General features: G+C 45.1%; 1 protein-coding gene across 2 annotated transcripts in view; it reads right to left on the bottom strand.

The window, feature by feature from the left end:
* The window catches only part of CLCN2 (chloride voltage-gated channel 2), a 197,229-nt gene that overhangs the window by 84,918 nt on the left and 86,851 nt on the right, over nt 1–25,460 (bottom strand). For both annotated transcript variants that reach the window (XM_077290099.1, XM_077290100.1), the window contains exons 4-8: nt 8,802–8,930; nt 7,909–8,042; nt 6,037–6,114; nt 3,178–3,256; nt 1,086–1,211 (exon numbers count right to left, since the gene is read on the bottom strand). In XM_077290099.1, the coding sequence (XP_077146214.1) occupies nt 1,086–1,211; nt 3,178–3,256; nt 6,037–6,114; nt 7,909–8,042; nt 8,802–8,930 (546 nt within the window). The remainder of the gene's footprint in view (nt 1–1,085; nt 1,212–3,177; nt 3,257–6,036; nt 6,115–7,908; nt 8,043–8,801; nt 8,931–25,460) is intronic.

Raw genomic sequence — 25,460 nt, 5'->3', positions numbered from 1 at the left:
CCCTGTTCGGAAGCCAACTGAAAATGAGCATGTCACTTCTTTTAACCGCTTTAGGGTTTACAAACTCTGAATGGGTTAAAAGAAGTGACAGAAGATGTAAAATGTGCATAGTATTGTTGCTTTGACATTTCTATACACTGTCTTCATTTTATGGAGTGCTTTTGCAGTGCTTTTTCAGGAGGAATCTGTCTGGAAAAGACGCTGTGTGCACATACATTAAGCTTATGTTTACACTAAACTTTTTTCAGGAGCATTTGGAGGAGAAACTAATCGAAAGGCTTGATTTTTTTAACTTTTGGTGGTTTCTAGAGAGTTTCTGTTCCAAAAACTTATGAAAAAAAAATTAGTGTAAATACACCTTAAGCCTCATAGGTGGGTTTACCTCCTAGTGATATCCATTCCAGTATTCAGGTATTATTGTTTCCCTCCCAGACACCAAAACTCATCTTCAGCCTCACTGTATGTTGCTTCTATTGCCAAAAGAGACACTGCCTCTCATTTGCTTTTATCTACTTCTTTTTAGACTTTTAATAAACATATAAAAAGCACACTGTGTTGGCGGACCTTGCAGTCAGATCTGAATTTAATGCTGCCTAATGCTACTTCAGGAATACATCAACACGACTCCACTTTGATGCACTTCCAATAATAGCCCATTACTGTGACAGTAACGATGACATAAAATAGAGCAGAACTGGTTCCTTCTTCAGTCACACATAAGCACATGGTAATGCTATTTTCAAGTCTTTAAGACCCAGGGCAGTGCTTCATTTAAAGCCATCTATGCTGCCTGCTAAGGAACGCAGACAAGGAGCCACATTTCTAGGCAGCCTGTGCTTGTCAGATTGGTGAAAGAAGAGGGAAGCACTTAATCTGACAACATTGTGCACAGAATATGACTCGAGGTCATATAAAGCATGTCATGCCATCAGAGCAGTTACAATCACTCTTAGTTTTTTGTAATAATACGTTTTTGCCACCTACTTGGTATTTTGGAATGTCATAATGCACTTTGTATTTCACATATTATTCTTTTTCCAGTTATTTAGTCCTCTAATCTGAAATCCCATAATGTCAATGATTACCTTCATCTTTGTTCCATACAGCAAGGACTCGAAATATGAAAGCACTAAAGGTTGCAGCAAAAAAACCCCGCCAGTAATTTCTTACAGCAAAGAATGTAGAGGTGACCTCGATGCTAAAAAGGACCCCTGGATTGGAAAAAATAAACAAAGCTATTGGTTGCTATAACAGTAGAAGACACTAAACAAAAGGATCTATCTGGAACTTCTACATCTAAGGCCTCTTTCACATGTCCAAGTCTCTGGTACGTGTGGTGACAGTTTTCACACGTACCGGAGACACTGACACATGTAGGCACATTGAAATCTACATTGCTGTGCCCATGTCCGTGGGTTTCCACGGACCGTGTGTCGAAGTGACCCACACGCAGACATGTCCGTTTTTTATCAGAAGCGCGGGCAGAACAACGATACATACACGTGCACATGGATGAACTGCGGTGACCTCAGCACTGTGGGAAAAAGTCAGTGATAAGATCACCGCAGTTAAAGCTCAGTGACTTCACCGCCGATCACAGTGAGAAATTCCTCACTGACTTTTTCCCACGGTGCTGAGGTCACCGCAGTTCAGCCCTGCTGGGAATGCAGCCTCACTCACCGGAGGTAACCTCGATGATGTCACCGCTAGTCACTGAGGCTGCGCTCGCAGCAGTTAATTCCCCGGTGGTTCTCAGCCTGGACGGTCGCATCTTGACACCGTTCAGGTTGCAAACTATTTATCCCCCCAGACATGGATTATGGTGTGGGACAGAACGACAGACTGGTGAGGGATATTGTTGTTTTTTCACTTTTGTTTTATTACGAGGGATTCGGTGGAATTAGGCGTTAGGTGATTATAACTGTGTTTGTTATTTTTAAATAAAAATGGAAAACTGCGTTTTGTTTTATTTGTAATAAAATACTTTATTCTGGCTGTGTGTTTATTTGCCATACAACTATAGGATTAGCAAAGGATAAGTGTCTTATAGACGCCTCTCCATTACTAAGCCGTGGGTTCGATGTCACAAGATAATACAAAGGTGATATCAACCCCACAAATATGAACCCCACTTGCCACCGCTACAGGGCAAGTGGGAAGAGCCGGGCAAAGCGCCAGAATTGGCGCATCTAATAGATGTGCCTTTTCTGGGCAGCTGCAGGCTGCTATTTTTAGGCTGGGGTGGGTCAATATCCATGGTCCCTTACCTGCCTGAGAATACCAGCCCCCAGCTGTCAGCTTTAGCAAGTCTGGTTGTCAAAAATGGGGGGGACCCCATGCCATTTTTTAAAATTATTGATTTAAATAATTATAAAAACAGAGTGGGGACCCATCTATTCTTGATAACCAGCCTTGCTGAAGCTGACAGCTGAGGGTTGCAGCCCCCAGATGTGAGTTTTGCCTGGCTATTTACCTATAGTGCAGGCGGTAGGTGATAAATACTCCCATCATCCGCTCCTGCTGTCACTGTTATTAGCGGCAGCAGGTATAGGCTGATGGGAGTAACAGTCCCATCTCCTGCCGCCTGCTCACATTGTTATATTAAAGTGATAACTCTCATCATTCTCCCCTGCTCGCGCTGATCGCCAGCAGAGCAGGGGAGAATAATGAGAGCTGTCTTCAGCACCCGACGCTGGGAAACAGCGCTTATTGTACCGCTGCTTCTCAGGTGCCTGTGTGTGTGGTACTGATGCGGCACACGGTTGCCACACATGAGCCGCAAGTATTATACACACGGACACTGACATCTCCGATACCATTTTTTTCCGGTACCAGAAAAAAAACGGATGTGTGAAATTGGCCTATATTGAATGTATTTTTTTCAATGATGTTCATTAAGACAATCCTACATTCACATCCTAGTGCTAAGGTGCCTTTCTACAAGCCAACAGGATACGGTAAAATGAGTTTACAGTAAACCTCAAGGCTGGCAACCTATTTGGTATTGTTTTCGTTACATAACTATAGAATTAGGTAAATGTCACACATAAGCTTTGAGCAGTCCTCCCTTTTAACTGCTGGATCCTTCCACCCACAAATCATTTACATTTCCTTCCAGAGCCTTTCCCACGCCTTGTATCTTCCCCCAGATCCTCATGAGTCACTCAACCCTCTTACCTCCAATAGGGGCAGCAAAACAGCATCCAACTCCAACAGCACAAGCTGCTGCCAGCATCTCGATGTTACGTGACTCATTCTACAAGTAAGAAATATTATTATTAGTATCACAGTTATTACCATCAGCAATATCAGACTTTATATCAATCTGCTTAGCACAGAAACACGAGAAGCAAAATGTTTATAGTCTATGCACCCTTATTTTTATTTTGCCTTTTTTTCTGGCAATTTAGTATGCTTGGAAGTATATATAGTGGTCTGTACTATAATCCTCAATGTCAACCCTCCAAATGTAAAGACATACAATTAGGTCCATATATATTTGGACAGAGACAACATTTTTCTAGTTTTGGTTATAGACAATACCACAATGAATTTTAAACAAAACAATTCAGATGCAGTTGAAGTTCAGACTTTCAGCTTTCATTTGAGGGTATCCACATTAAAATCGGATGAAGGGTTTAAGAGTTTCAGCTCCTTAACATGTGCCACCCTGTTTTTAAAAGGACCAAAAGTAATTGGACAGATTCAATAATTTTAAATAAAATGTTCATTTTTAGTACTTGGTTGAAAACCCTTGGCTGGCAATGACTGCCTGAAGTCTTGAACTCATGGACATCACCAGACGCTGTGTTTCCTCCTTTTTGATGCTCTGCCAGGCCTTCACTGCGGTGGTTTTCAGTTGCTGTTTGTTTGTGGGGCCTTTCTGTCTGAAGTTTAGTCTTTAACAAGTGAAATGCATGCTCAATTGGGTTGAGATCAGGTGACTGACTTGGCCATTCAAGAATATTCCACTTCTTTGATTTAATTAACTCCTGGGTTGCTTTGGCTTCATGTTTTGGGTCATTGTCTATCTGTAGGATGAAACGACGACCAATCAGTTTGGCTGCATTTGGCTGAATCTGAGCACACAGTATGTCTCGGAATACCTCAGAATTCATTCAGCTGCTTCTGTCCTGTGTCACATCATCAATAAACACTAGTGACCCAGTGCCACTGGCAGCCATGCATGCCCAAGCCATCACACTGCCTCCGCTGTGTTTTACAGATGATGTGATATGCTTTGGATCATGAGCTGTACCACGCCTTCGCCATACATTTCTCTTTCCATCATTCTGGTAGAGGTTGATCTTGGTTTCATCTGTCCAAAGAATGTTCTTCCAGAACTGTGCTGGCTTTTTTAGATGTTTTTTAGCAAAGTCCAGTCTAGCCTTTTTCTTCTTGATGCTTGTGAGTGGCTTGCACCGTGCAGTGAACCCTCTGTATTTACTTTCATGCAGTCTTCTCTTTATGATAGATTTGGATATTGATACGCCGACCTCCTGGAGAGTGTTGTTCACTTGGTTGGCTGTTGTGAAGGGGTTTCTCTTCACCATGGAGATTATTCTGCGATCATCCACCACTGTTGTCTTCCGTGGGCGCCCAGGTCTTTTTGCATTGATGAGTTCACCAGTGCTTTCTTTCTTTCTCAGGATGTACAAAACTGTAGATTTTGCCACTCCTAATATTGTAGCAATTTCTCGACTTGTTTTTTTCTGTTTTTGCAGCTTAAGGATGGCTTGTTTCACCTGCATGGAGAGCTCCTTTGAACTAATGTTTACTTCACAGCAAAACCTTCCAAATGCAAGCACCACATCTCAAATCAACTCCAGGCCTTTTATCTGCTTAATTGAGAATGACATAACGAAGGGATTGCCCACACCTGTTCATGAAATAGCCTTGGAGTCAATTGTCCAATTACTTTTGGTCCCTTTAAAAACAGGGTCGCACATGTTAAGGAGATGAAACTCCTAAACCCTTCATCCAATTTTAATGTGGATACCCTCAAATGAAAGCTGAAAGTCTGAACTTCAACTGCATCTGAATTGTTTTGTTTAAAATTCATTGTGGTAATGTCTATAACCAAAATTAGAAAAATGTTGTCTCTGTCCAAATATATATGGACCTAACTGTACATCTAAGTCGGAATGTATATAGATGATAAATGCCTAATTGCTGGGGCCACATTGATCTCAAGATACCCTATTCCTCTTCTCCGTGAACTGGATAGATCCTAATAGGACTGATGGAGATAGCCAAGGGCTGGACTACGCTATCTTCATCAGTCTCATAAACAGTGAATTGAGCAGCAGATGTAGTATGGGACCATGCTTCATGTAATCCTGACTTCAATGAGGAGGAGTAAGGGATTTGGACCCTCAATCTAGTGATCATCCTGCTCCACGGGGTTGTATATCAGACTGAAGGAGATAGCTCAGTGCTGTGCTCGTCTCTCTTTGTCCCACGGAGCAGAGTGTAATCAGCATGCCTCTGTTATCAGACATTTATTACCTATATTGTCAATGGGTGATCAATGTCTTCTATGGAAAAAAAATACACTGGTACTTTTAAAAGCATGGAAGAATGCTCTGCTGATAAAGTAGCCTTTGCAGGTGTTAATGCTGCTGCAACAAGTCTTTCTGTACAAGAGATAAACTAAGACAGAGTTCCATGAGATGCCAATATTCCCAATAATGACAACTTGTATCCTCAGATTGGCTAATGAAATCTCAATGGTTTGTCAATGCATGTGACATCGACACTGAAGTACGTGAGCATATCCTGTAAATAGGGTTATTTGTGCAGTTTTTGCATTGTATTACTAGTTATGTCTCATAAGATGGAACTTAGAAATGGACCACGCAGCATGTTATTCCATACTATAATAATACGGAATTCTCTATAGTTTAGGACTGTCACAGTAATAGCCCATGTATTCGTCCTCATTTCTAGCAATGTGGTCATAATGCACAAGAGATAGCCACACTCTTGTACAAGAGTCGAAAAAAGTCACCGGCGAGCATCACCTTATGTACTCACCTCGTATATTCCTCCAAAGAGGGACATGAACTTGCTGAGCAGAGCAGCGCACATACTGGCAACATGCACAAAAGGGCCCTGAGGAGATGAGAAGGAGACATGTCAGCTTCCATTCATTCACTGATACATAGTGACTGCAGTGCTGACGGAAACAGATTTGCTGTTTGGGATGACTATTGCAGGTAATCCTATTGATTCATTCCTGCTCCATGTATTGGTATTAGCAGCTCCATTTATCTGTGATGTGTAAGGCCCATCGGTCCCGGCTCACTGTACATCTCCTAATAATGAGCACGCTGTGACATCAGCACGCTGTCACTCGAGATGTGCCCTTATCATTCACTACACTTCATTTGTTGGGAATATAAGCCTACATGACAAGCATTTATATAGAGACTGATTTTCATAAAGAGGTTGGCTTCCATCTAAAAATATTTTCCACTTTAAAGATTCCTTAAAGAAAACAACTTTTTACAACTATTTCCTCAGCAAGCATTAACAGGTAATGTATTTACTGGTTACAAGAAGGCTCAATAGATTGGGTCAGCCTCCCAATATACACGGATACCCATCTCAGCTGCTTCAGAACACTTCTGACAGCCTGACCTCCCCGCAGGAGCAGTAGCTATGTTAGCCAACAACATGTCCAGCTCTTCTGTTCCCTGAACCCTGCTATCAGGGGACAGTGAAGGAGCCCCCTAGAAAAAATAGACTGCCGAGGCATCTTGTCAAAATTAGGGGAATCTACCAACATTTATTTATTGCATTTGGGTAACTTACAGCACAGACTTTCCATATCTTTCCTCGGTCACAAATAAAGTATATACAGCTTGTAGAGCATTTTACTTCTCATGCTTGGCATAACGAACAGGTCAGGTACCTATATATACTTATTATATATGAGAGTGGCAATGTCACATGACGTAACAACATCACAATCCATCATCATTGTAAACTGTGCGTCAGTGCTGCGATCAATGAATACATTAATTCCATATTGCAATACGCATAAAAAAAAGATGATACTTAATTAACATTTTTTTAAATCAAGAAATTAAAAAGCCATCCAACCACGACAAGGTGTATATTTATATGGAAGATCCCAGACTCTAATGAGTCACCTCTCACTGTGCCCAAACAGAGCTCAAGTGAACTGGGGAAGAGATGGGATCCGGGCTTAGCTCTTACCTTTCTGGGAAAGATGGGTGCACCGGGGTGCTGATTACTGAGTTACACCTTGTCGTGGTTGGAAGGCTTTTTCATTTCTTGATCGCAATAAACGCTAAGTACCTTACGTTTACAGCAATATTGGTAGCAGTTCATGCATTCATTAATCGCAGAAATCTAAGTATGTTTGTATATTGACTACAAAGCCTATTTGTGCACCTCTCCATAAATTTCCTGATTTTAGTCTCCTTAGTCCCAATAATATCCTGTGACTATTCTGTGACTATCCTGTGTCAACCAGTCCACATATCCCACTCATAACCCATCTCTCTTCTGTCTGTAATTTAGTATGTGAACCCTTCTCTTCCCTCTTCGACGTCTAGAGTCTGCATTCTACATACGAACTTGTATAAAGATGCCAACTTCTAAATGTTCTTTGCAGTCTTCTCTATCAGAAAATAAAAGAACCATTAAATATATGGGCGCTGTATAGTTTTGTTTTCTGGTTTAATTTTCATTTTAGAACTTGACATTATACACAAAACATTCAGTGTGACAAATATGCAAAACAAAATAAGGTGAAAACTATTTCATGACAATTAATGTTCATCAAATAACTACGGTACATTGATATTTGAGTCCAGCTTTTATAGTACAAAGGCAGAGAAGAATAACCTAATGAACTTGAGCAACTTCCGAACTCACTTCTTTTCCTAATGGCATTCCGCTTCCAAGGGCACAGGTCAGTCCAATGACTTTAGCAATAAATGTCTTAAGTGTTAGATATTCCTTGAGCACCACCCCACGTAGAATAGTCTTCATTTCTGGTATTCCAGAGCCTGCGAGACATCAAATAAAAATGATCCGAGGCTGCAATGATCAATATTAGCGATGGCAAGAAGAACACATTGCTATCTACACAGACAAGTTCTTGGACAGTATCTGTAATGAAAAAAAGTTTCTGTGGTCCATCCACCTGACTACGACATTTAAGATCTCCAGTGGCTTCTTATTTGGTAACCTTGGAGCATAAAGTGACGTATCTCCCTGTAGTCTGGTAATCAGCTAGGAGTTCTGATCCTATATTATACATGATAAATCAATCAGGGAATATGGTATGTGAATTCCAACCTGAAAGGCAAGGTGGGACATGGTACAAAGTCAGAGAATAAGAGGACTATAAATATACGCAGGAAAATGTCAGACTGCACAGCAGGGGTGAGCGAGACAAGCGCAGCCTCTCCATAGGTGAAAGGTCTCGGTGCGGACAATGGACCAGTGCCTTTGACTATTGCTTATTTTATCACAATAGACAAAAATATCTCCTCTAAATAAAAAATGTCACAATAACTATCCAGGTGAAAATCTGTATTTGCAGCTTTGAAAAACTTTAATTTTTCAACATGAAATAAAAAAGGCGAATTAGTAAAGGAAATACAATATCTGTGTATTACTACACTATACAGTGGCATCTCCACTGGTAAAAGATTGTTGAAAGCTGTACACCAAACCTACAGTTCTGCTCTAATTCTGCTAATACTTCAGTGGTAACCTTGCATAATGTGACTCGAGGGTACACATGAGGTGTTTGCACATACCCACAGCCTGAGGTGCCAGAATCTGTGTGAATCCTGCAGAGAAAGTGATGAGGACAACGGGGTACGTGACCCAGGCCAAGTACTGCAGAAAAACATTGCTCTCTAAGCCACCGTACATCCATTTGTGAGCTGTGAATAAAAAGATGAAAGAAACACGACAAGGTTATAAATATAGGACAAAAGGAGGCTCTTAACATGACGCAGATTATAAGCTGATGGGTGAGGTCTAATGTTACAATACACCAGACTTTCCACGGCTGCTCATTTTCTCCAGTGAGAGGAAAGAGCCCAGATGCAGAGGTTCCTACCTCAGTAACGTCACAGCAGAGGTGGACAACCAGCCATCCTCGCCAGTCCCACAAAACACCAAGCTCAGAAAGCGGCAATAATTAGGTTTCTGTATGTTACGTTAGAGGGGGCATACAGAGTGTGGGCAGCAGATAACAGAAACACGAAGCCATGTTGTTTCACACACCCAGACACTCATGAGGAACAGTATGGGCTGTATAAGACACTATTTATATCACTGGCTGGCTGCCGTGTACATGTGGATGGCAAATAACTGTATATCGGAGCATGTGGAGGAACTTTCTTTGAATGGGTTGTCTCTGCAAGGACAATCTCTTTTATATTGAAGCCACATTAGCAAGTTACCACCAATCTAGCTCCCTGCAACCCTGCCACTGGTGCATCTCCCCACACCCCTGCCACAGGGGCCAGTTCCCAGCCACCAGTCCAGATCCCTGCACCCCTGCCATTGGCCCAGCTCCCTGCACTCCTGCCACTGGCTCAGCTCACCGCACCTCTGCCATTGGTCCAGCTCCGCGCACCCCTGCCATTGGCCCAGCTCCCTGCACTCCTGCCACTGGCTCAGCTCACCGCACCTCTGCCATTGGTCCAGCTCAGCGCACCCCTGCCATTGGCCCAGCTCCCTGCACTCCTGCCACATGCTCAGCTCAACGCACCTCTGCCAATGGTCCAGCTCCGCGCACCCCTGCCATTGGTCCAGCTCCCTGCACTCCTGCCACTGGCTCAGCTCACCGCACCTCTGCCATTGGTCCAGCTCCTCGCACCCCTGCCATTGGTCCAGCTCCCTGCACTCCTGCCACTGGCTCAGCTCACCGCACCTCTGCCATTGGTCCAGCTCCGCGCACCCCTGCCATTGGTCCAGCTCCCTGCACTCCTGCCACTGGCTCAGCTCACCGCACCTCTGCCATTGGTCCAGCTCCAGACACCCCTGCCATTGGCCCAGCTCCCTGCACTCCTGCCACTGGCTCAGCTCACCGCACCTCTGCCATTGGTCCAGCTCCGCGCACCCCTGCCATTGGCCCAGCTCCCTGCACTCCTGCCACTGGCTCAGCTCACCGCACCTCTGCCATTGGTCCAGCTCAGCGCACCCCTGCCATTGGCCCAGCTCCCTGCACTCCTGCCACATGCTCAGCTCAACGCACCTCTGCCAATCGTCCAGCTCCGCGCACCACTGCCATTGGTCCAGCTCCCTGCACTCCTGCCACTGGCTCAGCTCACCGCACCTCTGCCATTGGTCCAGCTCCTCGCACCCCTGCCATTGGCCCAGCTCCCTGCACTCCTGCCACTGGCTCAGCTCACCGCACCTCTGCCATTGGTCCAGCTCCCTGCACTCCTGCCACAGGCTCAGCTCACCGCACCTCTGCCATTGGTCCAGCTCCGCGCACCCCTGCCATTGGTCCAGCTCCCTGCACTCCTGCCATTGGCCCAGCTCACCGCACCTCTGCCATTGGTCCAGCTCCAGACACCCCTGCCATTGGCCTAGCTCCCTGCACTCCTGCCACTGGCTCAGCTCACCGCACCTCTGCCATTGGTCCAGCTCCGTGCACCCCTGCCATTGGCCCAGCTCCCTGCACTCCTGCCACTGGCTCAGCTCACCGCACCTCTGCCATTGGTCCAGCTCAGCGCACCCCTGCCATTGGCCCAGCTCCCTGCACTCCTGCCACATGCTCAGCTCAACGCACCTCTGCCAATGGTCCAGCTCCGCGCACCCCTGCCATTGGTCCAGCTCCCTGCACTCCTGCCACTGGCTCAGCTCACCGCACCTCTGCCATTGGTCCAGCTCAGCGCACCCCTGCCATTGGCCCAGCTCCCTGCACTCCTGCCACAGGCTGAGCTCACCGCACCTCTGCCATTGGTCCAGCTCCGCGCACCCCTGCCATTGGTCCAGCTCCCTGCACTCCTGCCACTGGCTCAGCTCACCGCACCTCTGCCATTGGTCCAGCTCCTCGCACCCCTGCCATTGGCCCAGCTCCCTGCACTCCTGCCACTGGCTCAGCTCACCGCACCTCTGCCATTGGTCCAGCTCCGCGCATCCCTGCCATTGGCCCAGCTCCCTGCACTCCTGCCACAGGCTCAGCTCACCGCACCTCTGCCATTGGTCCAGCTCCCTGCACTCCTGCCACAGGCTCAGCTCACCGCACCTCTGCCATTGGTCCAGCTCCGCGCACCCCTGCCATTGGTCCAGCTCCCTGCACTCCTGCCATTGGCCCAGCTCACCGCACCTCTGCCATTGGTCCAGCTCCAGACACCCCTGCCATTGGCCTAGCTCCCTGCACTCCTGCCACTGGCTCAGCTCACCGCACCTCTGCCATTGGTCCAGCTCCGCGCACCCCTGCCATTGGCCCAGCTCCCTGCACTCCTGCCACTGGCTCAGCTCACTGCACCTCTGCCACTGGTCCAGCTCCAGACACCCATGCCATTGGTCCAGCTCCCTGCACTCCTGCCATCAGTCCAGCTTCCTGCACCTCTGCCACTGGCTCAGCTCCTTTCACCCCTGCCATTAACCCAGCTCCCTGCCACCCCTGCCATCTGTCCAGCTCCCTAAACCACTGCCATCGGTCCAGCTCCCCTCACCCCTGCCATCAGTCCAGCTTCCTGCACCTCTGCCACTGGCCCAGCTCCGCGCACCCCAGCCATTGGTCCAGCTCTCTGCACGCCTGCCATTGGCCCAGCTCCATGCATTCCTCCCATCGGTCCAGCTCCCTCCACTCCTGCCATCAGTCCAGATTCCTGCATCTCTGCCACTGGCTCAGCTCTGCGCACCTCTGCCATTGGTCCAGCTCCTTGCACCTCTGCCATTAGCCCAGCTCCCTGCACGCCTGCCATCTGTCCAGCTCCCTGCACCCCTGCCATCTGTCCAGTTCCCTGCACTCCTGCCATCAGTCCAGCTTCCAGCACCACCGGCCCAGCTCTGCGCATCCCTGCCATTGTTCCAACTCCCTGCATGCCTGACATTGGTCCAACTCTCTGCACACCTGACATTGGTCCAACTTCCTGCACGCCTGACATTGACCCAACTCCCTGCACGCCTGACATAGGCCCAGTTCCCTGCATACCTGCCATTGGCCCAGCACCCTGCAATCCTGTCATCGGTCCAGCTTCCTGCACCTATGCATCTATGACAAAAACTTGCATTTAAGAGCATTAATATGTAGGTGAATTACAGTGGGTGCATGTGGGTACACCCCTTTAAAAACTCATTTTAAACCATATTACATGGGGTTATTCCAACATCCAAGTAAAACAAAAAAAAAAGAATCTCCAGATATTACTATGAAATATTTTAGCGTTAATAATGTCAAAAACTTTTGAGAACGCAATTTTATTTTGAAACGCTTTTTCACCCCTTTTCAGTATAGTGGATAGCCAGCAACACCTGGGACCCTCTTGTCAAATCATGCATGTCCACTGCTGCATGATAAGAAGGGGACACAAACCAGAATACAGTACAAATTCTAAGGAGATGCTACCACTGCAACTAATGTATGTTATTTAGGAAAGAAAAATATTTTTAATAGATTTATATTGCAAAACTGCTTCTTTATAAAGGTTCGGTTAGGTTACAATTAACAATGACTATATTAAACCACTTGCTCCTCGGCATCCACGTATGTTCTCCAAGTTGTTTGCAGCAGTGTTGGATGATCTCAGGTGGGTTTAACGCAAGTCATCTGGTCCAACCCCCTTCTCAATACAGGATTCACTAAACCATCTCAGACAGATGACTGTCCAGTCTGCTCCACTCATTGATCACCCTCACTGTCAAAAAGTTTTTTTCTAATATCTAATCTGTATCTTCCCCCTTTCACTGTAAATTCCCAACTAAAAGGCACCCAGATTCTGCCTGGAACCCAACTGAAAAAGCACTAGAAGAATTACAAAAATAATTAATATATGCATAGCAATGTCAAAACAACTTGCTATGCATACGTTAGTCCTTTTGTCACTTTTTAAAAAATATTTTCTGACATTCTTCTGTCAGCTTCCGTTTGGAAGCCACCACTATGTTATATATGGCATTTTAAAAAGAAGCAAAACTTGCTGCAACGCCACAGAAGTCATCCAAGAAGTTGCCAACAGTGTTTTCTTGAAGCGTCTTGTGCTTAAAAAATGATGCAGCTAAAGGACGCCGTCTGCACTTCACAGATTACCGTATGTAACGTCACTGCTGATGTTCATATATGGGCCGTGTTGAAGCGGGGCAGAAGCTCCTGGATCACGCATGCACAATGCCTGGTATGTTCTGCATGGAGCAGGCATTGCACCTGAAGGACAGAGGAGCCCAATCCCTGCTCCCTCTCTAGTGGTTAGCACTGCAGCCTTGCAGCGCTGGGGTCCTGGGTTCAAATCCCACCAAGGACAACATCTGCAAGGAGTTTGTATGTTCTCCCCGTTCTTGCGTGGGTTTCCTCCCACACTCCAAAGACATACTGATAGGGAATTTAGATTGTGAGACCCATCGGGGACAGTGATGATAATGTCTAAAGCGCTGCAGAATATGATAGCACTATATAAGCAAAGCATGATAAATATATAGCACTAACAATGGACGTCTATGACTCAGGGTCCTGCATTGGTGTGGGGATTGTGGAAGAAGTGAGGATCGCAATCCTCGCTCCCTCTCCTGCCCTGCAAGCACATGTCCTGGATGTATCGGAGAAGAACTGTGGGGAGTGGGCAGAGATTCAGGGCATACTCACTGGGGCTGAGGAGGCAATGTGGAATCGATAAAGTGTAGGACACTGACCAAAATGACAACCAACTGTAAATGATGATGCTCTTATTTTTCCCTGTGACCAATCTAAGGCAGTTTACACAATTGCGTGGAACTTGGGAGACAGGCTAATCGGGAACATTAATTCATGAACAGAAGGATCGTCCATAACAGGCAGAAGACAGATGTAAGAAAACAAAGGTAATGGCAATTCTCTGGGCAAGATTTCTCATTTACAGAAATTGTAAGAGCTACTGCACTAGTGAATTTACAACACATTGTTAAGGTTTTTAAAAAATTTCAGTGATTTTGGAAAACAGTTTTAAAAACTGCATCAAAATAACAGGAAAAAAACAGCCTAAGGCTATGTTCACACGATCCTTTTTTTTTATCCTTTTTTTTATCAGGTCCTTTTTCCATGCAGGGTACAGTCCAATGTTACTCTATGGAAAACAAAAACCGCTGTGCCCACTATCCTTTTTTTCTCAGGCAAATCCGCGAGGATTTGCCTGCAGAAAAAAAGAAGTACCATGTCACTTCTTTCTGCGGATTCAGCTCCTGTTTTCAACAGGCACCAATAGGAAAGTGCTGTTGAAAACCCGCAGAGGAATCTGCAGAAGAAACTGCAGGAAAATCAGCAGTGCAGTTTTGCACTGCGGGTTTTCCAAATCAGGACCTGAAAAAAAAAGGATCAAAAAAAGGATCAAAAAAAGGATCGTGTGAACATGGCCTCAACCCTTGTTACCAAACTTCTGATGCTTCCTAATTTTATGTCAAACTTCGGCTGGTCTTGTAGGATGAATGATCAGTACTTCAGTTATGGTATTAGCTTATGTAAAAAAGGAATACACACTTAAAAAAAAATATTTGGTCGCCTAAGTAAATAAAGGAAAATAATATGCTGCTTTATGCCTTATTCATACATCTGTATTCTATCTGGTAAATATACAAAGAGCCTCTTTACAGAGGAACAGAACAGGGTCTCTAGCGCCTACTACTGGTACTAGCAATCCTAGAAGTCAATGTCGACCATTTAAAGTACTTTGCCACACGACTTATGATAACAGCAAATCCAGAATATTCTCAGAAAGAAAAAGACTGCATTTGCATATACACTGCTCAAAAAAAATAAAGGGAACACTAAAATCCCACATCTTAGATATTACTGAATTAAATATTCCAGTTGTAAATCTTTATTCATTACATAGTGGAATGTGTTGAGTATAAAACCTAAAAATGATCAACGCAAATCACAACTAATATCCCATGGAGGTCTGGAGTTGGAATGATGCTCAAAATTAAAGTGGAAAATGAAGTTACAGGCTGCTCCAACTTCTGTGGAAATACAACAAGTCAAGGAAATGATGCTGAGTAGTGTGTGTGGCCTCCATGTGCCTGTATGACCTCCCTACAATGCCTGGGCATGCTCCTGATGAGGCGGCGGATGGTCTCCAAAAGAATCTCCTCACAGCCTGGACTAAAGCATCCAACTCCTGGACAGTCTGTGGTGCAACGTGATGTTGGTGTATGGGGCGAGACATGATGTCTCAGATGTGTTCAATCGGATTCAGGTCTGGGGAACGGACAGGCCAGTCCATAGCTTCAATGCCTTCATCTTGCAGGAACTGCTGACACACTCCAGCCACATGAGGTCTGGCATTGTCCTGCATTAGGAGGAACCCAGGGCCAACTGCACCAGCATATGGTCTCACAAGGGGTCTGAGGAGCTCATCTCAGTCCCTAATGGCAATCAGGCTACCTCTGGGGAGCAAATGGATGGCTGTGCGGCCCTCCAAGGAAATGCCACCCCACACCATTACTGACCCACTGCCAAACCGGTCATGCTGAAGGATGTTGCAGGCCGCAGATCGTTCTCCACGGCGTCTCCAGACTCTGTCACATCAGTCACATGTGCTTAGTGTGAACCAGCTTTCATCTGTGAAGAGCATAGGACACCAGTGACAAATTTGCCAATCCTGGTGTTCTAAGGCAAATGCCAAGCGTCCTGCACGGTGTTGGGCTGCGAGCACAACCCCCATCTGTGGACGTCGGCACTCAGACCATCCTCATGGAGTTGGTTTCTAACCGTTTGTGCAGACACATGCACATTTGTGGCCTGCTGGAAGTCATTTTGAAGGGCTCTGGCAATGCTCCTCCTTTTTCTCCTTGTACAAAGGCTGAGGTAGCGGTCCTGCTGCTGGGTTGTTGCCCTCCTACGGCCCCCTCCACGTCTCCTGGTAGTGCCTCCAGCCTCTAGACACTACGCTGACAAACACAGCAAACCTTCTTGCCACAGCTCACATTCATGTGCCATCCTGTATGAGTTGCACTACCTGAGCCACTTGTGTGGGTTGTAGAGTCCGTCTCATGCTACCACGAGTGTGAAAGCACAACCAACATTCAAAAGTGACCAAAACATCAGCCAGAAAGCATTGGTACTGAGATGTGGTCTGTGGTCCCCACCTGCAAGAACCACTCCTTTATTTAAGTGTGTCTTGATAATTGCCAATAATTTCCATCTGTTGTTCCATTTGCACAACAGCATGTGAAATTGATAGTCAAACAGTGTTGCTTCCTAAGTGGACAGTTTGATTTCACAGAAGTTTGATTTACTTGGAGTTATATTCTGTTGTTTAAGTGTTCCCTTTTTTTTTGAGCAGTGTATATAGCCGCTTGTGAATACTTACCACGCATCAGTACAAAATAGGAGACTGGTGTAGCTGGGTGAAAGGCATTCAAAAGAGGCTGTAAGTTGCAAAGTTTCTCCTTAAAGAAGCACTCCTCCTCCTCCCATCATTGTTTATATCTTCTAAATATATTGCAATCATCACATTATCCAGCACTGTGTACTTATAATTGCTCATTTAGCCTTTTTACCCAGTTAATTATGCTTTTCTCCATTAAGGTCTATGACATCACATGATTAAATACTGACTAGCTGAATCTTTCTTAGTGCTATGTGGAAACAGGAGGTCAATTTTCTTTTCACAAGTCATCAGTGACTGCAAAAGTCTATGGCGGGGGAGGATGGGGCAGCTGGGTCAGGAGTTGGAGAGGGGGATGATAATTGCAGAGACAAGAGCCTTCCTGTTTCTACATAGAGCAGAGAAAAGAGAAGAATTATCTGGGTAGAAAGGCAAACTAAGCAATTGTAAGTACACAGTGCTATATAATATGATGATTGCAATATATTAAGAGGATGAAAAACTTTTATGGGAATGCGTCTTTAAGTAGACTATTTACATACTGTTCTTCATAGGGAGCACTGCATGGCCTGTAAGTCTTCCTATGCTAGCGTGATGGTCTCCTTAAAGGGCCACTGTCACCCCCCTCCAGCCGTTATAAACTAAAAGAGCCACCTTGTGCAGCAGTAATGCTGCATTCTAACAAGGTGGCTCTTTTAGTTTTAGGTTCAAGTATACCCAAAATAAAGCGATTTGATACTTAGCCACAATTCCGGTCTCTAGCCAGGGAGGCGGGTCCTCACTCCCCAGCTCGAACCGCTACTCTGCCGTCACTCCAATCTTCATGGACTTTCGGCGCCGCCCCCTCAGCGCTGTTTACGTTTCAAAACCGGCGCCTGCGCTGTGTACTACTGTGCTGCGCAGGCGCAGTAAGCTCTGGCCTTCTGACGTCCCAGCCAGGCTTGCAGACTGCGCCTGTGCGGGCAGTGCGGCCACCCACCTTTGGAATCTCAGCCCCGCACTGTGCATAATGCATAACACACAGTGCGGGGCTGGGATTCCAAAGGTGGGTGGCCGCACTGCCCGCACAGGCGCAGTTTGCAAGCCTGGCTGGGACGCCAGACGGCCAGAGCTTACTGCACCTGCGCAGCACAGTAGTACACAGCGCAGGCGCCGGGTTGAAAAGTAAACAGCGCTGAGGGGGCGGCGCCGAAAGACCATGAAGATTGGAGTGACGGCAGAGGAGCGGTTCGAGCTGGGGAGTGAGGACCCGCCTCCCTGGCTAGAGACAGGAATTGTGGCTAAGTATCAAATCGCTTTATTTTGGGTATACTTGAACTTAAAACTAAAAGAGCCACCTTGTTAGAATGCAGCATTACTGCTGCACAAGGTGGCTCTTTTAGTTTATAACGGCTGGAGGGGGGTGACAGTGGCCCTTTAAAGGGATTGTCCCCTTTAAGAAAAACCCAGTCACTGGGTGAAGTTTGTTCTAAAAATAAACTGTGCTTTACTCACCCTCTCCGGGTCCAGCACTGAGTCTCTGTTGTTGCTCCCTTTGTCTCATTATGGTTGCAGGACTGACATCACGTCAACAGTGTTGCAGCCAATCAGTAAAGAGTAAAGAGCAGGGCAAAGCCACTGAGCTCAGTGATTGGCTGCATCACTGTGAAGTCAGCACTGATGGCAATATCAGACCCTGGGAGCAGCAGCGGTAATCAGAGGTTAGGGAAGGTAAGTAAAATGTAGTTAGTTTTTATCATAACAAACAGCAGGTGGGGATGTAGATTTTTTGAATAGAGACAACCCCTTTAAGGAGAAATCTTAAGCCTTATACCTACCATGAACACATTATATTATACTGTGTTATTCACATGTCTGAATATAAAAATATCAAAACAAAATGTCAAGTGGCCACAGCTAATACAGGTGAAGTGCACCAAGTGAGAGTAAAAAAACTACAGTACTTTAAAGACAGAAGTGTGGGACACACAAAACATGGACTGTGAACATTCAGAAGACCATATTATTATTATTTATTATTATTATAGCGCCATTTATTCCATGGAGCTATACATGTGAAAAGGGGCATACATAATAAAAACAAGTACAATAATCTTGAACAATACAAGTCACGACTGTTACAGGAGGAGAGAGGACCCTGCCCACGAGGGCTCACAATCTATAAAGGATGGGTGAGGATACCGTAGGTGAGGGTGGAGCTGGTCGTGCAGTGGTATGGTGGAACGAGGGTTACTGCAGGTTCTAGGCTTGTTGGAAGAGATTGGTCTTCAGGTTCCTTTTGAAGGTTTCCTCGGTAGTTGAGAGTCTGATATGTTATGGTAGAGTTCCAGAGTAGGGGTGATGCACGGGAAAAATCTTGTATGCAATTATGGGATGAAGAGATAAGAGGGGAGCAGAGAAGGAGATCTTGTGAGGATCGGGGGTTGCGTGCTGGTAAGTACCGGGAGAGGGGGTCACAGATGTATGGAGGAGACAGGTTGTGGATGGCTTTGTATGACATGGTTATGGTTTTGAACTGAAGGCTCTGGGTAATGGGGAGCCAGTGAAGGGATTGAGAGAGAGTATAGGCCATGGAATAGTGGAAAGGGGGACAGGTGGATTAGTCAAGCATCAGAGTTTAGGATAGATTGGAGGGGCACCAGATTGAAGGAAGGTCACAAGGCAAGAGGCTGCAATAGTTGAGGTGGGAGATGATGAGGGCATGTACTAGTATTTTTTCAGATTCTTGGTTAATGAATGTGCAGATCCGGTAGATATTTTTGAGTTGGAGTCGGCAGGAAATGGAAAGGGTTTGGATGTGTGGTCTGGGGGAGAGATCAGAGTCAAGAGTTACCCCTGGGCAATGAGCTTGCGGGACTGGGGAGTGTGGGCAGCCATTGACCTTGATGGATCAGTCTGTTGGGGGTTGAGTGAAATGGAGGAAAGATGATGAATTCTGCTTTATCCATGTTAAGTTTTAGGAACCTAGCAGAGAAGATAGATATCATAGTGGACAAACATTGTGGGAATCTGGTTAGCAGGGAGGTGATATCGGGTCCAGAGAGGTAGATCTGTGCGTCATCAGCATAGAGGTGATATTGAAAGCTGTGGGACTCCATGAGCTGTTCCAGGCAAAGGTGTAGATAGAGAAGAGCAGGGGTCCTAGAACTGAACCTTGGGGGACACAGACAGGGGGGCGAGATGATAAGGAGGTGGTGTGTGAGTAGGAGACGCTGAATGTCCGTCCTGTTAGGTATGAAGAGATCCAGGATAGGGCCAAGTCTGTGATGCCAAGAGATGAGACAATCTGTAGTAAGAGAAAATGGTCCACTGTGTCAAAGTCAGATGACAGGTCCAGGGAGGGGAGGACAGAGTAGTGTTGCTCGGCTTTGGCGGTTAGTAGGTCATTGGTGACATTAGTTACGGCAGTTTCAGTGGAGTGGTGCAGTCAGAAGCCAGATTGTATGCTGTCGAAAAGGGAGTAGGAAGAGAGGTGGGAGGACAGTTCAAAATGAACGTGTTTTTCCAGTAGATTTGAGGCATAGGGGAGAAATGATATGGGGCGAAATGATATCGGGCAATAGCTGGAGATAGAGGACTGGTCAAGAGAGGGCTTTTTGAGGATGGGTGTGATCGAGGCATGTTTGAAGCATGAGGGAAAGACAGCAGTTGTTAGTGACAGGTTGAAGAGATGGGTTATAGTCCATGAGCCAAGAACCAAATTTGACGATATCGGTACCAAGCGGAGTGACTAATTCTCTTTGGTATTTTTAGGTAGATGCATGTCTGTAGTTTATTTTTTGATATGATAGCCCTTACATATACGTAGCTTATTAACCCCTTCAGCCCTAGGCCTATTTGTACCCAAGTGCCTAAGCCAATCTGACCTGTGCCACTTCATGGGCTAATAACTTTGGAACGCTTTCACCTATCCAAGCCATTCTGAGATTGTTTTCTCGTGACATATTGTACTTCACGTCAGTGCTAAATGGGAGTCAATATATTTTACCTTTCTATATAAAAAAATGCTAAATATTCGGAAATTTTGGAAAAATCGGCAATTTTTTAACTTTGAAATTCTCTGCTTTTTACAAAAATACTGATACCCCCCATAATAGTTATTAATTTACACTCCCCACATGTTTACTTCATATTGGCATCATTTTGAAAATGAAACCTTATTGTTTTACGACGTAATAGGGCTTATAGTTTTATGCGCAATTTTTCACATTTACAGCAAAACCCACTTTTCAAAGGACCAAGTCACTTCTGAAGTCACTTTAAGGGGCTTACATAACAGAAACCACCCATAAATTACCCCATTTTGCAAACTACACCCCTCAAGCTGTTCAAAACTCATTTTTAAAAACTGTTAACCCTTTAGGTGTTCCACAGGAATTTTAGCATGCGCCAAGAACCAAATATGACGATATCGGTACCACCCGGAGTGACTAGATGTAGTATTTGTAACAAAATTTAATCCAAGTTATGTAAATACACACTGAACATGTCATGTGCATATATATATATATATATATATATATATATATATATATATATATATATATATATATATATATATGTTACTCCATAATATCTTCAACATCGGACTCTGAATCTGACTGTTGTTCTACTGGCTCGTCTTCAGTACCCTTGTTCTGGCATGTCTGTAATCTGCACATGTCTGTGCACTTCAGGCCATTGCTGAGGCAAGTACACTGAGGAAGTTCACATGACCGCACACACTTGCAGGACAGTAGCTGTATAATAGCTTCTGGTGCTGGTGCCCCTTGCATCCACTTGACAACAAGCTTTCCGTCGTTATCTATCATCCAACCGCAGTCTGTTGGGTTTGCAACCCATGGCTGGCTCTGCAGACTTCTCCTCCAGATCGCAGCCTGGTAGTTTGCACGCAGTGCATGCATGAAAAGGCAGTCCTGGCAAGGAGGGAGTTGACTTGACTCTACCACTCCACGTCTGGCACAGAACAGCTGATAACGGAGCCTGTTTACCTCAGTTGTTTGGGTAGTTGGCAGGTACATGTGGCAGGTGATTTCCTGTAACTTCTCAAAAAGTTCGGTAGACACTTCCCATGAACGACCAACTTCCTGAAAGGCATCCTGGTATGTCTTGTTCATCTTCAACTGCTTGAGTGTCGTCATCTTCCCACGGCCAGCGAATGCACTGACGGTGTCACAGCCTGTAAATGCATGCATACCAATCAATGAATCACATACGCTGCCTCCCAATGTTCGGCTCAGAGTGGTGATATCCAGGAATCTTGTCCGGTTCTGTGTACCGCATTTCTGGAACAGGTGGGATGGGATTTTGTGGCACATGCCCAGACACAGGACCATGACATCAGTATCCTCCGAAGTGATGATGACCGACTTGTAACCAGATTCTGCTGCATGAAGAGCATGGAGAAGGAGGCGTGTGTCTGCTTCTTCTTGATTTGACTTAAGGTCAGCAGCCTCTTCCCACTGTTCTTTGGTGATCTTAAAGCAGAGCTGCTCACATGTGACATACAGCTCCTTCTCCTCAAGCTTCTCCCTGTGGTGTTTCGCCTTCCATTCTTCTACCAGAAACTTTATGAGACTTGCCTTGTTGGAGGAACTACTTAGAAGCTTTTTCCACTGCTGGATGTTGTGCCCATGTTGAATGTTCTTGAAATGGATCCCTGTGCCTTCATATCTGTTGACTCTTTCTGTATCTTTGATGGATGTCTCCTTGTAGACGTCAAAGACAATATCAATGCGCTTGCTCTTAGCACCCTCATGGATAGCGCGACTCATTGCTGTGCCTGCTAGCTGGCCAAATGTTGCATTGTTTCCCTTCAGTTTCTGAACCAGGCTCATCCCATCAATGATGGTTGCAGAGGGCTCGGGGATCACTTCTGCAGGACGAGCATTCCTCTCCAACTCCCTTGCGAGGGCAGCCTTGTTGGTCTTGCGGATAGACCCATCACCATTGGCAAGTGCCCATGGCAATGGACCCAGGGGATGAGTCAAGACATCACTCATTTGTAGCTTTCTGTTCTCAGCTACAAGTATCATCTGGCCAAATAGGTTTCTGTCAGCCTTCAAAATTACCTCCTTGCCAAGACCTTGTCTGCGTGTCTTCATTTGGATGTTAGAGAACGTTTTAAGTTTGTTCTTCGTCATCTTGTCATGAAACAATGTAGTTGGCTTATCGGTACCCAAACGCTCATCCTTGAATGTTTGATATGCATCCTCTCCTATACTGTATGCCCCTTGAAGGTCTTTGGCTACATCTGGTGGTGCTACAGTCGCTGTTGACAAACTGATAAGTTCACCATTATGCTCTTTGTTGAAGGGGTTCACCCAACCTGTCTCCAGCAGTTGAACGAAAGATTGGACATCGGCTTCATCTCTTCTAATCCTAGACACCTGTAGGTCTGAATGGCTGAAGTCAGTATATTGTTGGCCTACCAGGGCCCTCAGCTGCCTCAAGTACATACTGCGGTACTCTGATGTCAGGTAGAACCTGGAAACAGCTCCAACTTTGAGGCTGAAGCCTTTTGTGCCCCCTGGTGTCTGGGTGTCTTTGTTGATTGTCTCTTCAATGGTCTGGTCCACAGGAATTCGTCCAAAAGGATTCTTGCTACCGATCTGGACCGAAAAGCCACCTTGCATGAAGTATTCATGGACCTCTGGGTGTTCTATGGGCAGCCGAGACATTGTGGCATAGTAATAGGTTAGGTATCGGGCATAGTTGACCTTGTCATAGGCAAAACACCATGGTATCATCTGTCGGATTGCTCCTAGGTGAAGCATCCAGTTGCCTTCATCCAGTTGCCATGTGATCAGTCACAAGCCTGGGAGGTGTCAGCCTCTACAGAGGGAGATAGGAGCTCTGCAGAGAAGACCGGAGAGTCCTGTTCAGCACAGAACGTGTATGTGTCAGTGTGTGTGCGTGTGTTGGGGCACCTCAGGGTGTCTTCAAATGTGACATAGCCCCCTAGATTTCTTCCAGTAAAATTTGCACTCCAAAAGTCATTTGGCGCTCCTTCCCTTCCGAGGCCTGCCGTTCCCCAATACTGCAGTGTACGACAACATATCGGGTGTTGTTGTGTTCGGGAGAGATTGGTGAACAAATAGTGGGGTGCATTTTTTGCTGGTACACCTCTTAAAAATAAAAAAATGAGCCTAAAATGACACCTTCATGTAAAAAATGCACTTTTTCCATTTTCTCAACCAAGTGTTTCCAACTACTGTGAAACACTGGTTGGGTCAAAGTGGTCACTATACCCCCTAAAAGATTCCTTGGGGGTGTAGTTTCCAAAATAGGGTCACTTTTTGGGGTTTCCACTGTGGGGGTACCTCAGGCAGCCTTCAAATGTGACATGGCCCCCTAGATTTCTTCCAGTGAATCCGCCACCCAAAAACCACATAGCGCTCCTTCCGTGTTGAGCTGTGCTGTGTGCCCATACTTTAGTTTACGAGTACATGTGGGGTGTTTCTATAAACTGCAGAATTAGGGTAACCAAGTTTGGGTTTGCCGTTAACCCTTGCTAGGTTGCAGGTAAAATTGGATTACAATGTAATATCTGGAAAAAAAATGAAATTTTGAAATTTCGCCTTCATTCTGCTAAAATTCCTGTGGAACACCTAAAGGGTTAACAGTTTTTAAAAATGAGTTTTGAACAGCTTGAGGGGTGTAGTTTGCAAAATGGGGTAATTTATGGGTGGTTTCTGTTATGTAAGCCCCTTAAAGTGACTTCAGAAGTGACTTGGTCCTTTGAAAAGTGGGTTTTGCTGTAAATGTGAAAAATTGCGCATAAAACTATAAGCCCTATTACGTCGTAAAACAATAAGGTTTCATTTTCAAAATGATGCCAATATGAAGTAAACATGTGGGGAGTGTAAATTAATAACTATTATGGGGGGTATCAGTATTTTTGTAAAAAGCAGAGAATTTCAAAGTTAAAAAATTGCCGATTTTTCCAAAATTTCCGAATATTTAGCATTTTTTTATATAGAAAGGTAAAATATATTGACTCCCATTTAGCACTGGCGTGAAGTACAATATGTCACGAGAAAACAATCTCAGAATGGCTTGGATAGGTGAAAGCGTTCCAAAGTTATTAGCCCATGAAGTGGCACAGGTCAGATTGGCTTAGGCACTTGGGTACAAATAGGCCTAGGGCTGAAGGGGTTAATAAGCTACGTATATGTAAGGGCTATCATATCAAAAAATAAACTACAGACATGCATCTACCTAAAAATACCAAAGAAAATTAGTCACTCCGGGTGGTACCGATATCTGGCCCGGCTCATGGACTATTAGGGTTGGGATGAAATCTGAGGTGAGGTATGGGATGACGTGAGACGGGATGCAGTCAAATTCACAGGTAGTGAAATGTGATTTGGATTGTAAAGATGAAAGTTTATCTTCCATAATTGAATCCTTTATTAAATGTGACCAAAATATACTGGTAAAAGCCATTAAAATTGTATACAAAATTATTAATAAGGAACTACAAATAATAAAGCAGTTCCTAACAACTAGCAGAAAACAACCTCAAAATCATGCATGAGACCCAACTTAGAAGATTCCTGCCATGTGAACAAATCAATACACAAAATAATTTAATGCGCACATCTTAATATAATGTGAATAAAATACTGTAATAACCGTCTCATTAGACAAAGTGAATCCTTCTAGAAAGACTAATATAAAAGATGTGACATTGAAATAAGAAAATATCAAGGTCTCACACAAAGAATCTTCAAAATATAATGATAGCAGCTTTTTCACGGGTACAATACTTAATTTGTCTTGGAATTATAAATGGACATGTCCAACGTTGGTTCTAATTGCAGATCAAACTTGCCCATGAATGGGTCCGACAACAATAGCATATGGCTTTATTTTTGATGGACTGATAGCTAGGAGATGATTGTGAAACATCTTTTTGGACATATGTCT

Source organism: Ranitomeya variabilis, chromosome 2 (assembly GCF_051348905.1).
Source record: "Ranitomeya variabilis isolate aRanVar5 chromosome 2, aRanVar5.hap1, whole genome shotgun sequence".
Lineage (NCBI taxonomy): Eukaryota > Metazoa > Chordata > Amphibia > Anura > Dendrobatidae > Ranitomeya > Ranitomeya variabilis.
Note: the sequence above shows the minus strand (reverse complement) of the source record. Positions and strands in the feature narration are given on the sequence as shown.